The following is a 13,537-nucleotide window of genomic DNA, read 5'->3' as shown; positions in this document are numbered from 1 at the left end:
GCCACAGGCAAAAAAAGTCTTGCTTCTATGGGTGCAGGGTCGCTTCGGTTGTGTCTGACCCTTTGCGACCCTGTAGACTGTGGCCTGCCAGGCTTCTCTGTCAGAGAGCAGGGTTCTCCAGGCAATATTGGAGCATATTGACCAATACTGGTTGCCATATCCTTCTAGAGCACTATGTTTCCTGCTGCCCTAGGTGCTAACTCCCCTGAGTACCTGGTGCTGCCAGAACCCCTGTGACTGAAGCAGCTGCACCTCCACACCTGGCCCTCACAGAGGCTAACCCAAGTCCTCCAGGGCAGACTCAGGAGCAAACCCCAGTGGACCACCCACATGAAAAGGTGGAAATAAAACCACAATTGAAGCCCAGGGGCAGTGTGGCTAAGGAAGAAGACCTAAAACCTTCCCACCAGCTGTACAAGCTGCAGATTAAATCCGCAGCATCAACTAGACAGACTCTGTGTCTGTGGAATATACAAAAGGTCATTGAGAGTGCCCACAAAAGAAAACACACTGGTTCTGATAGCTGTGGACATTGGAGGCAAGAACACACAGGAGCAGGACCAGATTAGAATCTGAGCTGCCCCCACAGCAGGTCCAGAGATCAACACAGTGTTGGAGGGTATCCTAGGGAGATGAGGTGGACTGTGACTCCCAGTGAAGGAAAGGACTCTGACAGCAGTAACTCAAGAAAAACATTTATTATTCTTATGCTTTGACTTGTTCTGTAGATTCTTTTGGATATTTTTTCTCCCCCCCCCTTCTGTTGTAGTTGTCAATTTAATTGGCACTATGAAATCTAATTCAGATTTTGAGCTTTTTCTTTTTCTTTTTCTCAGTCACATTTTTTATTGTTGTTATAAACCTCTGCCTCTAAATTGGGCTTTTGCAGTTTTGTGGAGTTTTCCCTTTTTTTTTCCTCTCTCTTCTTTTTAATTTTAATTTTTTAAACCTATTATTATTTTTTCTACATTTATTCCTTTGTTTGCTTTTCCTACTGTTCTTTTCCCCTTGTAATTAATCTTGAATGTATATAAACTTCTTTATCCACCTCTATTTAACTTTGCATATCTATTCTTTCTTTCTTTTCTTTCTTTCCTTTCCTCTCAACATATTTGTTAGTTTTATTTTTATTGCTTTATTCTCCAATTGGTGCCTTGCTTTAGTTTTGTTTTCCAGTTTGTGCTTCAGTTAGTTTTGTTCTCGTAGATATAATTTTTTATTTCCTTTGTTCGCCGGGTCAATCTACTCTATTTTTGTTGGACTGTTTTGACTTTGCTTCTGGGTGTATATGTGTATATTCTATTACTTTAATTATTGTTTGCCTGATTTTGTAACTGCCATTTGTCTGGGGTTCATCTTTGGCTTCTTGTTTTCAGATATTTGCTTTAATCTCACTTAATGCCATAACAAACCACTTGTGGAATCCTTATTCATGACCAGAGATCAAGCCTTGAGCCTTTGGAGTGGGAGCACTGGCCTCAAGACCCTAGATTACCAGAGAACTAACCCTAGGAAGTATCAAATGGTGAGAACTCATACAAAGGAAACCACTTGAATACACTACCCAGCATCACCCAACCACCAGGAGCACCCTGTGCTCATCTAAACAATAAACAAAACAAAAGTACACACCCAATCATCAGCAGACAGGATTACCACCTCACTCAGCCTTGCCCATCAGAGGAAAAACAAACAAACAAACAAAGAAAAACTCAGCACAAATCTCACCCTATACAAAGCTTATGCAAACCACTGGACCAAACTTAGGAAGGCAGAAACCAAAAGGAAGAAAGAATTCAACCTTGAAACCTGAGAAAAGGAGATGTCAAACACAATATGTTAAAAAAAATAATGAAAAGGCAGAGAAATACTACACAAATGAAGGCGCAAACTAGAAACACAGAAGTCCAAATAAATGAAGAGGAAATAGGCAAACTACCTGGAAAAGAATTCAGAATAATGATAGCAAAGATAATCAAAAACCTTGAAAACAAAATGGAGAAAATGCAAGAATCAATTAACAAAGACCTAGAAGAATTAAAGAATAAACATACAGAGACAAACAACACAATTACAGAAATTAAAAATACTCTAGAAGGGATCAAGAACAGAATATCTGAAGCAGAAGAATGAATCAGTGAGTTGGAAGATAAAATGGTGGAAATAACTTCTGAAGAGAAGAATAAAGTAAAAAGAATGAAAAGAATTGAGGATAGTCTCAGAGACCTCTGGGACAATATCAAACGCACCAACATTTGAATTACAGGAATCCCAGAAGAAGAAGAGAAAAAGAAAGAGTATGAGAAAAATTTTTAAGAGGTTATAGTCGAAAATTTCCCCAACATGGCAAAGCAAATAGTCAATCAAGTTCAAGAGGCACAAAGAGTCCCATACAGGATAAACCCGAGGAGAAATACCCCAGACACATACTAATCAAACTAACAAGACTAAACACAAAGAAAGTATATTAAAAGCAACCTGGGAGAAGCAACAAGTAACATACAAGGGAAACTCCATATGCTTAACAGCTGATCTTTCAGCAGAAACTCTGCAGGCCAGAAGGGAATGGCAGGATATATTTAAAGTATTGAAAGGGAAAAATCTACAACCAAGATTACAGTACCCAGCAAAGATCTTATTCAAGATTGATGGAGAAATAAAAAGCTTTTCAGACTAGCAAAAGTTAAGAGAATTCAGTACCACCAAACCAGCTTTACAACAAATGTTAGAGGGACTTATATAGTCAAGAAACACAAGAGAAGAAAAACGATCTACAAAATAAACCCAAAACAATTAAGAAAATGGCAATAGGAACATATAAAACAATAATTACTTTAAATGTAAATGTATTAAATGCTTCAACCAAAAGACACAGATTGGCTGAATGGATACAAAAACAAGACCCAAATATATGCTGTATACAAGAAACTCAATACAGATCTAAAAACACATATAGACTGAAAGTGAAAGGATGGAAAAATATATTCCATGCAAATGGGAGGCAAAAGAAACCGGGAGTAGCAGTTCTCATATCAGACAAAATAGACCTTAAAATAAGGAAGATTACAAGAGATAAAGAAGGACACTACATAATGATCAGGGGATCAATCCAAGAGGAAGACATAACAATTGTAAATATCTATGCACCCAACATAGAAGCACCTCAATACATAAGACAAACACTAACAGACATAAAAGGAGAAATTTATAGTAACACAATACTGGCAGGAGACTTTAACACCGCACTCACACCAATGGACAGACCAACAAAACATAAAATTAATAAGGAAACACAAGTCTTAAATGATACATTAGAAGAGAGGGATCTCATTGATATCTTTAGGACATTCCATCCAAATGCAGAAGGCTATACCTTCTTCTTAAGTGCTCATGGAACATTCTCCAGGATAGACCACATCTTGGGTCACAAATCAAACCTCAGTGAATTTAAGAAAATTGAAGTCGTATCAAGCATCTTCTCTGACTACAATGCTATGAGACTAGATATCAATTACAAGAAAAAAACTGTAAGAAACACAAACACATAGAGATTAAACAACATGTTTCTAAATAACCAACAGGTTAATGAAGAAATCAAAAGGGAAATCAAAAAATTTCTAGAAACAAATGACAATGAAAACATGACAACTCAAAACCTATGGGATGCAACAACAGCAGTTCTCAGAGGGAAGTTTATAGCAATACAATCTTACCTCAAGAAACAAGAAAAACTTTGAATAGACAACCTAACTTCACACCTAAAACAACTGGAAAAAGAAGAATTTTGAAAAACCCAAAATTAGTAGAAGGAAAGAAATCATAAAGATCCAAGCAGAAATAAATGGAAAAGAAATAAAGAAACAATAGTAAAAATTAATAAAACTAAAAGCTGGTTCCTTGAAAAGATAAACAAAATTGACAAACCTTTAGCCAGACTCATCAAGGAAAAAAAAGAGAGAAGAATCAAATCAACAAAATTGGAAATGAAAAAGGAGAGGTTACAACAGACAATGCAGAAATGCAAAAGATTATAAGAGACTATTAGGAATAACTATATGGCAATAAAATGGATAATCTGGAAGAAATGGACAGATTCTTAGAAAAGTTCACTCTTCCACGACTGAACCAGGAAGAAATAGAAACTATGAAAAACTCAATTGCAAGCACTGAAATGGAAGTTGTGATCAAAAATCTGCCAAAAAGCAAAAGCCCAGGACCAGATAGCTATACAGGAGAATTCTGTCAAACATTTAGCTAAAAGCTAATGCCCATCCTTCTAAAACTCTTTCAAAAAGTTGCAGAGGGAGGAACACTTCCAAACTCATTCTACAAGGCCACCATCACCCTGATACTGAAACCAGACAAAGACAACACACAAAAATAAAACTACAGGCCATTATCACTGATGAACATAGATACAAAAATCCTTAACCAAATTTTAGCAAACAGAATTTAGCAACACATCAAAAAGCTCATACATCATGATCAAGTTGGGTTTATTTCAGGGATGCAAGGATTCTTCAATATATGCAAATCAATCAATGTGATACACCATATTAACAAACTGAAAAATAAAAACTATATGACAATCTCAATAGATGCAGAAAAAAGGCTTTGACAAAATTCAGCACCCATTTATGATTAAAACTCTTCAAAAAAAAATGGGCATAGAAGGAACCTACCTCAACATAGTAGAGGCCATATATGGTAGATCTATAGCAAACATTATTCTCAATGGTGAAAAACTGACAGCATTCCCCCTAAGGTCAGGAACAAGACAAGGGTGTCCACTTTCACTGCTATTATTCAACATAGTTCTGGAAGTCCTAGCTACAGCAATCAGAGAAGAAAAAGAAATAAGAGGAATTCAGATCAGAAAAGAAGAAGTAAAGTTCTCACTGTTTGCAGATGACATGATACTGTACATAGAATACGCTAAAGATAGTATCAGAAAATTACTAGAGCTAATCAGTGAATTTAGCAAAGTTGCAGGATACAAAATCAATACACAGAAATCATTTGCATTTCTATATACTAAGAATGAAAAATCAAAAAGAGAAATTAAGGAATCAACCCCATTCACCACTGCAACTTAAAGAATTAAATATCTAGGAATACACTTACCTAAGGAGACAAAAGAACTGTACACAGAAAATTTTAAGACACTAATGAAAGAAATCAAAGACAACATAAACAGATGGACAGATATTCCGTGTTCCTTGGTAGGAAGAATCAATATTGTGAAAATGACTATACTACCAAATGCAATCTACATATTCAATGTGATCCCTATGAAATTACCAAAGGCATTTTTCACAGAACTAGAACAAAAAATTTCACAATTCATATGGAAACACAAAAGACCCCAAGTAGCCAAAGCAGTCTTGAGAAAGAAGAATGGACCTGGAAGAATCAACCTTCCTGACTTCAGATTATACTGCAAAGCTACAGTCATCAAGACAGTATGGTACTGGCACAAAAACAGAAATATAGACCAATGGAACAAGATAGAAAGGCCAGAAATAAACCCATGCACCTATGGGTACCTTATTTTTGACAAAGGAGCCAAGAATATACAATGGGGCAAAGACTCTTCAATAAATGGTTCTGGGAAAACTGGACAGCTACATATAAGAGAATGAAATTAGGAAACTTCCTAACACGAAACACAAAGGTAAACTCAAAATGGATTAAAGACCTAAATGTAAGACCAGAAACTATAAAACTCTTAGAGGAAAACATAGGCAGAACACTCGATGACATAAATCAAAGCAAGATCCTCTATGACCCACCTTCTAGAGTAGCAGAAATAAAAACAAAAGTAAACAAGTGGGACCTGATTAAACTTAAAGGTTTTTGCAAAGCAAAGGAAACCATAAGCAAGGGGAAAAGACAACCCTCTGAATGGGAGAAAATAATAGCAAATGAAACAACTGACAAAGGATTAATTTCCAAAATATACAAGCAGCTCATACAACTCAATGCCAGAAAAACAAACAACGCAATCAAAAAGTGGGAAAAAGATGTAAACGGACACTTCTCCAAAGAAGACATACAGATGGCTAACAAACACATGAAAAGATGCTCAACATCTCTTACTACTGCTGCTGCTACTGCTGCTAAGTCGCTTCAGTCGTGTCCGACTCCGTGCGACCCCATAGACGGCAGCCCACCAGGCTCCGCCATCCCTGGGATTCTCCAGGCAAGAATACTGGAGTGGGTTGCCATTTCCTTCTCCAGTGCATGAACAGGAAAAGTGAAAGTGAAGTCGCTCAGTCATGTCTGACTCTTAGCGACCCCATGGACTGTAGCCTACCAGGCTCCTCCGTCCGTGGGATTTTCCAGGCAAGAGTACTGGAGTGGGGTGCCATTGCCTTCTCTGCTCTTACTACTAGAGAAATGCAAATCAATATTACAATGAGATATCACCTCACTCCGGTCAGAATGGCCATCATCAAAAAAGTCTACAAACAATAAATGCTGGAGAGGGTGTGGAGAAAAGGGAATGCTTTTGCACTGTTGGTGGGAATGTAAATTGATACAGCCACTATGGAAGACAGTATGGAGATTCCGTAAAAAACTAGGATAAAACCACCATATGATCCAGCAATCCCACTCTTAGGCATATATCCTGAGGAAACCAAAACTGGAAAAGACACATGTAACCCATTGTTCACTGCAGCACTATTTACAATAGCCAGAACATGGGAGCAACCTAGATGTCCATCGACAGGTGAATGGATCAAGAAGTTGTGGTACATATACACAATGGGGTATTATTCAGCCATAAACAGGAGCACATTTGAGTCAGTTCTGATAAGGTGGATGAACCTAGATCCTATTATACAGAGTGAAGTGAGTCAGAAAGAGAAATAAATATCATATTCTAACATATATACAGAATCTAGAAAAATGGTACTAAAGAATTTATTAACAGGACAGCAATGGAGAAACAGACATAGAGAATAGACATTGGGAGAGGAGAGGAGAGGGTGAGATGTATGGAAAGAGTAACGTGGAAACTTACATTACCATATGTAAAATAGATAGCCAATGGGAATTTGCTGTATGGCTCAGGAAACTCAAACAGGGGCTCTGAATCAATCAAGAGGAGTGGGATGGGGAGGGAGACGGGAGAGAGGTTCAAGAGGGAGGGGTGCCTATGTATACCTATGGCTGATTCATGTTGAGATTTGACAAAAAAAACAGAATTCTGTAAAGCAATTATCCTTTAATAAAAAAAGAAATTAAAAGAAAAAAGACTGGAATCTGGGTGTAGATTCAAAACTGGTTCTCTAAGCAGTCTCTTAACTGCCACAGGTTTAATTTCGGAGGTGACCTTTGAGAGCATGTGAAGCTGAGAAGCAGTAAAAGTTATCCAGTTCTATTGTTTTCAGTTTCTTTTACAGATGAAAATTATGTACATTTAACTTATTTTCAGAGTTATATATAAAAATTTTAAACTCTAATACTTGTAAAATTATTTGTGGAATTCATTTTAATCAAAAGGCAAATGGAAGTATTATATGCAAACTTTGACAAAGCAGAAAACAAGAAAATGCTGGAGCTTCCAAAGGTGTTCTGAGGGCAAGCTGTAGGGGATATAGGCATGGGTGTTAACTAGATTGAGAGGGAGATAAAGGGGTATGTGTGCTTGCTAAGTAGTTTCAGTTGTGTCTGACCCCATGGACTGTAGCCTCGCCAGGCTCCTCTGTCCATGGAGTTCTCCAGGCACGAATACTGGAGTGGGTGGCCATTCCCTTCTCCAGGATCTTCCTCACCCAGGGATCAAACCAGGGTCTCCTGCATTGCAGGTGGATTTTTTTGCCATCTGAGCCATCAGGGAAGCTCAGAAAGGAGTATACCCTCACCAAACTTTGGTACTGAGAACTTTTTTTCTTGGTACAGACCTCCATGTAAAAACTTAAAAGAAACTTATCTTTTCCTTTCTGGGTGTTTCTTGTCTGCAATGAGCAACAACAGCGGCATAAAGTGTTAAAAGAAAAAATTATAATTCTGATTAGGAAATCTAATTCATGATTTGAAATCTTCCAGGATCAGAAACAGGTGTACAATTAATCAGCAAGACTAATCCATGTCCCACTGAGAAATTTTACTTACTAAGGTCATTATTGAATTTATCCATTAACTCATCAAATACCAAGCAGTCTTCAAAGCCCTAAAACAAGAAAAAATGGGAAAAAATAAACTGGAAATAATAAATGCTTCTTTTAGCAATTTTGAATAGACTTTTCACAGGATATTTGTACCCTAAACCAGTACATAACAGCTGAATAGTCACACTTAGGATTGAATTCTGATTAAAAATGCCATTAACTACATGTTTGATATTTGTACCCTAAACCAGTACATAACAGCTGAATAGTCACACTTAGGATTGAATTCTGATTAAAAATGCCATTAACTACATGTTTGATGGTTTTGTCTTTGCCCAATTTATTCATTTATATATATATCAGTTCAGTTCAGTTCAGTTCAGTCTCTCAGTCGTGTCCAACTCTTTGCGACCCCATGGACTGCAGCACGCCAGGCCTCCCTGTCCGTCACCAACACTCAGACTTTACTCAAACTCACGTCCATTGAGCCGGTGATGCCATTCAACCATCTCATCCTCTGTTGTCCCCTTCTCTTCCTGCCTTCAATCTTTCCCAGCATCAGAGTCTTTTCAAATGAGTCAGTTCTTTGCCTTGGGTGGCCTAAGTATTGGAATTTCAGCTTCAGCATCAGTCTTTCCAATAAATACTTAGGACTGATTTCCTTTAGGATGGACTGATTGGATCTCCTTGCTGTCCAAGGAGTCTTCTTGCTGTCTCAAGAGTCTTCTCCAACACCACAGTTCAAAAGCATCAATTCTTCGGCGCTCAGCTTTCTTTATATTCCTACTCTCACATCCATATATGACTACTGGAAAAACCATAGCTTTGACTAGACGGACCTTTGTCGGTAAAGTAATGTCTCTGCTTTTTAAAAAGCTGTCTAGGTTGGTCATAGCTTTTCTTCCAAGTAGCAAGTGTCTTTTAAAATCATGGCTGCAGTCACTATCTGCAGTGATTTTGGAGTCCAAAAATATAAAGTCTCTCACTGTTTCCGCATCTATTTGCCATGAAGTGATGCGACCAGATGCCATGATCTTAGTTTTCTGAATGTTGAGTTTTAAGCCAAGTTTTTCACTCTCCTCTTTCACCTTCATCAAGAGGCTCTTTAGTTCTTCACTTTCTGCCATAAGTGTCGTGTCATATGCATATATGAGGTTATTGATATTTCTCCCGGCAATCTTGATTCCAGCTTGTGTTTCATTCAGCCCAGCATTTCTCATGATGTACTCTGCATATAGGTTAAATAGGCAGGGTGACAATATACAGCCTTGACTACTCCTTTCCTGATTTGGAATCATGTTGTTCCATGTCCAGTTCTAACTGTTGTTTCTTGACCTGCATACAGATTTCTCAAGAGGCAAGTCAGGTGGTCTGGTATTCCCATCTCTTGAAGAATTTTCCAGTTTATTGTGATCCACACAGTCAAAGGCTTTGGAATAGTCAATAAAGCAGAAGTAGATGTTTTTCTAGAACTCTCTTGCTTTTTTGATTGATCCAGTGGATGTTGGCAATTTGATCTCTGGTTCCTCTGCCTTTTCTAAATTCAGCTGGATGTTCGTGGTTCATGTACTGTTGAAGCCTGGCTTGGAGGATTTTGAGCATTACTTTGCTAGCATGTGAGATGAGTACAATTGTGTGGTAGTATATGTAGATATAGATATAAATTTAGAACATCAAAATTTTAGATTAACTTGTAATTTTCACAATTCTATTGCTTCTTAAAGAAGCAAAAATAATTATATTGTTCTACCGTGAGCATTAGAGTAACATTTAAACTATTTAGGGATTTAAGATTCATGTTTAGAGCAATTTAATGACAGCATAGAACTCTCACATGAACTCATTTCCCGCAAGTCAAAATTAAAGCAAATTTCTAACCAACAAATCCACAAAATTAGTAAGGTACTCTGCTAAGTGCAGTAGGGAGAAGAAAATAGAAAGCTATGTTTCCTGCATTCTAGGAAATCAAACTATGGTTTTAAAATAAAATATAAATATGTAAATGTTAAGAAATAAAATATTTCTATATCAATTACACATATCAATATTATACCTGAGGCAAATAAATTTGTCGATTATATAGGCTGTTAATGTTATAGGAATACAGAGATAAGAGATATCATATAGTGATGAGATAATACTCTTAAATTCTTTAATTAATTCATTTATTAGTGGAGAATTCCTATGAGATAGGTCCTATTAAAATCTGAATTTTGGGGGGAGGGAGGCTCAAGAAGAAAGGGATATATACGTAATTATGGCTGATTTGCGTTGATGTACAGCAGAGACCACCACCACATTGTAAAGCAATTATTGCCCCCCCAAAAAAAAATTTAAAAAAAAAACAAGAAATAATAAAGCAAAAAGTATTAAAAATAAAAATTCTGAATTTTACAGATAAGGAGCAAAATTAGTTGCGTGAGAACATATTCTAATAAATCATGAAGCCAGGCTTTGAAGGAGTTCTAATGCGAGTTCACGCATGTATTCACTGCTAAAATTGATGTGTTTTTTAATTAAAAAAAAATTGGAATATAGCTGACTTACAATATTTTATTTGTTTCAGATACACAACTTAGTGATTTGATATTTTTATAGATTATATTCCATATAAAGTTATAAAATATAGGCTATATACTATGTACTGTATATTACAGCTTGTACCTCATAATCCCCTTTTTCTTTCTTGCCTCTCCCCCTCCCCTTCTACCCACTGGTAACCACTAGTTTGTTCTCTGTATCTTTGAGTCTGTTTCTGTTTTGTTATATTCATTTATTTGCTTTATATTTTAGATTCCACAAATAAATGACAACAAACAGAATTGGTCTTTCTTTATCTGACTTATTTCACTAACCACAATACTATACGGAGAAGGCAATGGCACCCCACTCCAGTAGTCTTGCCTGGAAAATCCCATGGATGGAGGAGCCTGGTAGGCTACAGTCCATGGAGTCGCTAAGAGTCGGACATGACTGAAATGACTTAGCAGCAGCAGCAGCAGCAATACTATACAGGTTCATCTATGTTGTTGCAAATGGAAAAATTTCGTTCTTTCTTATGGTTGAGTAAAACTCCATCATATATACATACCACTACTTTTTTATCCATTCATTTGTTAACGGACACTTAGGTTGTTTCCACATCTTGGCTACTGTAAATAATGCTGCTATGAACATAGGGTGCACGTATCTTTTCAAAGTAGCATTTTCATTTTCTTTGGATATATACCATGAGTGGAATTACTGGATCACGTGGTAGTTCAGGATTTAATTTTTTGAGGAACCTCCATACTGTTTGCCATAGTAGTGGCACCAATTTCAGTTCAGTTCAGTCACTCAGTCGTGTGCAACTCTTTGTGACCCCATGAATTGCAGCACGCCAGGCCTCCCTGTCCATCATCAACTCCTGGAATTTACTCAAACTCATCTCCATCGAGTCAGTGATGCCATTCAGCTATCTCATCCTCTGTCATCCCCTTCTCCTCCTGCCCCTAATCCTTTCCAACATCAGGGTCTTTTCCAATGAGTCAACTCTTCGCATGAGGTGGCCAAAGTATTGGAGTTTCAGCTTCAACATCAGTCCTTCCAATCAATATTCAGGACTGATTTCCTTTAGCATGGACTGGTTGGATCTCCTTGCAGTCCAAGGGACTCTCAAGAGTCTTCTCCAACACCACAGTTCAAAAGCATCAATTCTTCAGCGCTCAGCTTTCTTCACAGTCCAACTCTCACATCCGTACGTGACCACTGGAAAAAACATAGCCTTGACTAGATGGACCTTTGTTGGCAAAGTAATTTCTCTGCTTTTAAATATGATGTCTAGGTTGGTCATAACTTTCCTTCCAAGGAGTAAGCATCTTTTAATTTCATGGCTGCAATCACCATCAGCAGTGATTTTGGAGCCCCCCAAAATAAAGTCTGACACTGTTTCCACTGTTTCCCCATCTATTTCCCATGAAGTGATGGGACAAGATGCCATGATGTTAGTTTTCTGAACGTTGAGCTTTAAGCCAACTTTTTCACTCTCCTCTTTCACTTTCATCAAGAGGTTTTTTAGTTCCTCTTCACTTTCTGTCATAAGGGTGGTGTCATCTGCATACCTGAGGTTATCGATATTTCTCCCAGCAGTCTTGATTTCAGCTTGTGCTTCTTCCAGCCCAGCGTTTCTCATGATGTACTCTGCATATAAGTTAAATAAGCAGGGTGACAATATACAGCCTTGACGTACTCCTTTTCCTATTCCCACAAACAGGGTACTAGAATTCCCTTTTCTCTATATCCTTGACACACATGTTTGTTGTTGTCTTTTTAATGATAGCCATTCTAGCAAATATGAGGTGGTATCTCATGGTGGTTTTGATTTGCATTTCCCTAATGAATAGTGATGTTGAATATTTTTTCATATGCCTGTTGGCTATCTATGTATCTTCTCTGGAAAAATTCCTATTCAGTTCTTCTGCCCATTTTTGAGATCCGGTTGTTTGTTTCCTTGACATTGTGTTATATAAGTTTAATATATTTTTGGATATCAACCCCTTATCAGACATTACATTTGCAAAGACCAAGTTATTCAAATGCAGCTAATTTTGTTCTTTTTGGATTTGATTAAGGTCTCTCATTCAGTAGGCTGCATTTTCCATTTGTTGATGGTTTCCTACAATTTTGTTTAACTTTCTCTTGTTGTTGTTCAGTCATGTCTCACTCTTTGCAACCCCATGTACTGTAGCACACCAGGCTTCCCTGTCCTTCACTATCTCCCGGACTTTGCTCAAACTCATTCCATGGAGCTGATGATGCCATCCAACCATCTCATCCTCTGTTGCCCACTTCTCCTCCTGTCCTCAATCTGTCCCAGGATCAGGGTCTTTTCCAAGGAGTCAGTTTTTCTCATCAGGTGGCCAAAGTATTGGAACTTCAGCTTCAGCATCAGTCCTTCCAGTGAATATTCAGGGTTGATTTTCTTTAGAATTGACTGGATGGATCTCCTTGCTATCCCAGGGACTCTCAAGATTCTTCTCCAGCTTTCACCATCTCTATGAAATTATGTGAAAGTTACCTGTCCTGGTCTTGAAGTTATGTTCTGTGATGTCCTATTCAGTCTACATGTGCCTAGTGGCTTTGGTGGGAGAACACATCTGAAGTGAGCATGGGCCACACTTTCCCCTAGGGTGTGCTGGCAACCACCTCCTTGGTGAGAGACAGGACTGGTTTCACAGGGACTAAAGCCAGATCCAGATGCAGCCAGGGCTTCTCCTTGGCTCGATGGCAGTCACTGCCCAAGGGAGGAAGTAAGCTCAGGGTCCTCCTATTCTGCTAACTTGATCCCACCTCCCATTATGCTTTGTAAAACAAAATATTTACCACTAATTAGATGAAAATATAATTGATTATATTCACAAGTTATTTATTCTTGGGATATA

General features: G+C 37.8%; 1 protein-coding gene across 2 annotated transcripts in view; it reads right to left on the bottom strand.

Annotated features, from left to right (window-relative positions):
* The window catches only part of KMO (kynurenine 3-monooxygenase), a 73,955-nt gene that overhangs the window by 7,832 nt on the left and 52,586 nt on the right, over window positions 1–13,537 (bottom strand). For both annotated transcript variants that reach the window (XM_081492870.1, XM_081492869.1), the window contains exon 11: window positions 8,122–8,179. In XM_081492870.1, coding sequence (XP_081348996.1) covers window positions 8,122–8,179 — 58 coding nt within the window. The remainder of the gene's footprint in view (window positions 1–8,121; window positions 8,180–13,537) is intronic.

The sequence above is a fragment of the Giraffa tippelskirchi genome, chromosome 5 (genome assembly GCF_054371585.1).
Source record: "Giraffa tippelskirchi isolate mGirTip1 chromosome 5, T2T-mGirTip1v1.2.pri, whole genome shotgun sequence".
Lineage (NCBI taxonomy): Eukaryota > Metazoa > Chordata > Mammalia > Artiodactyla > Giraffidae > Giraffa > Giraffa tippelskirchi.
This window is presented reverse-complemented; position numbering and strand designations above follow the sequence as displayed.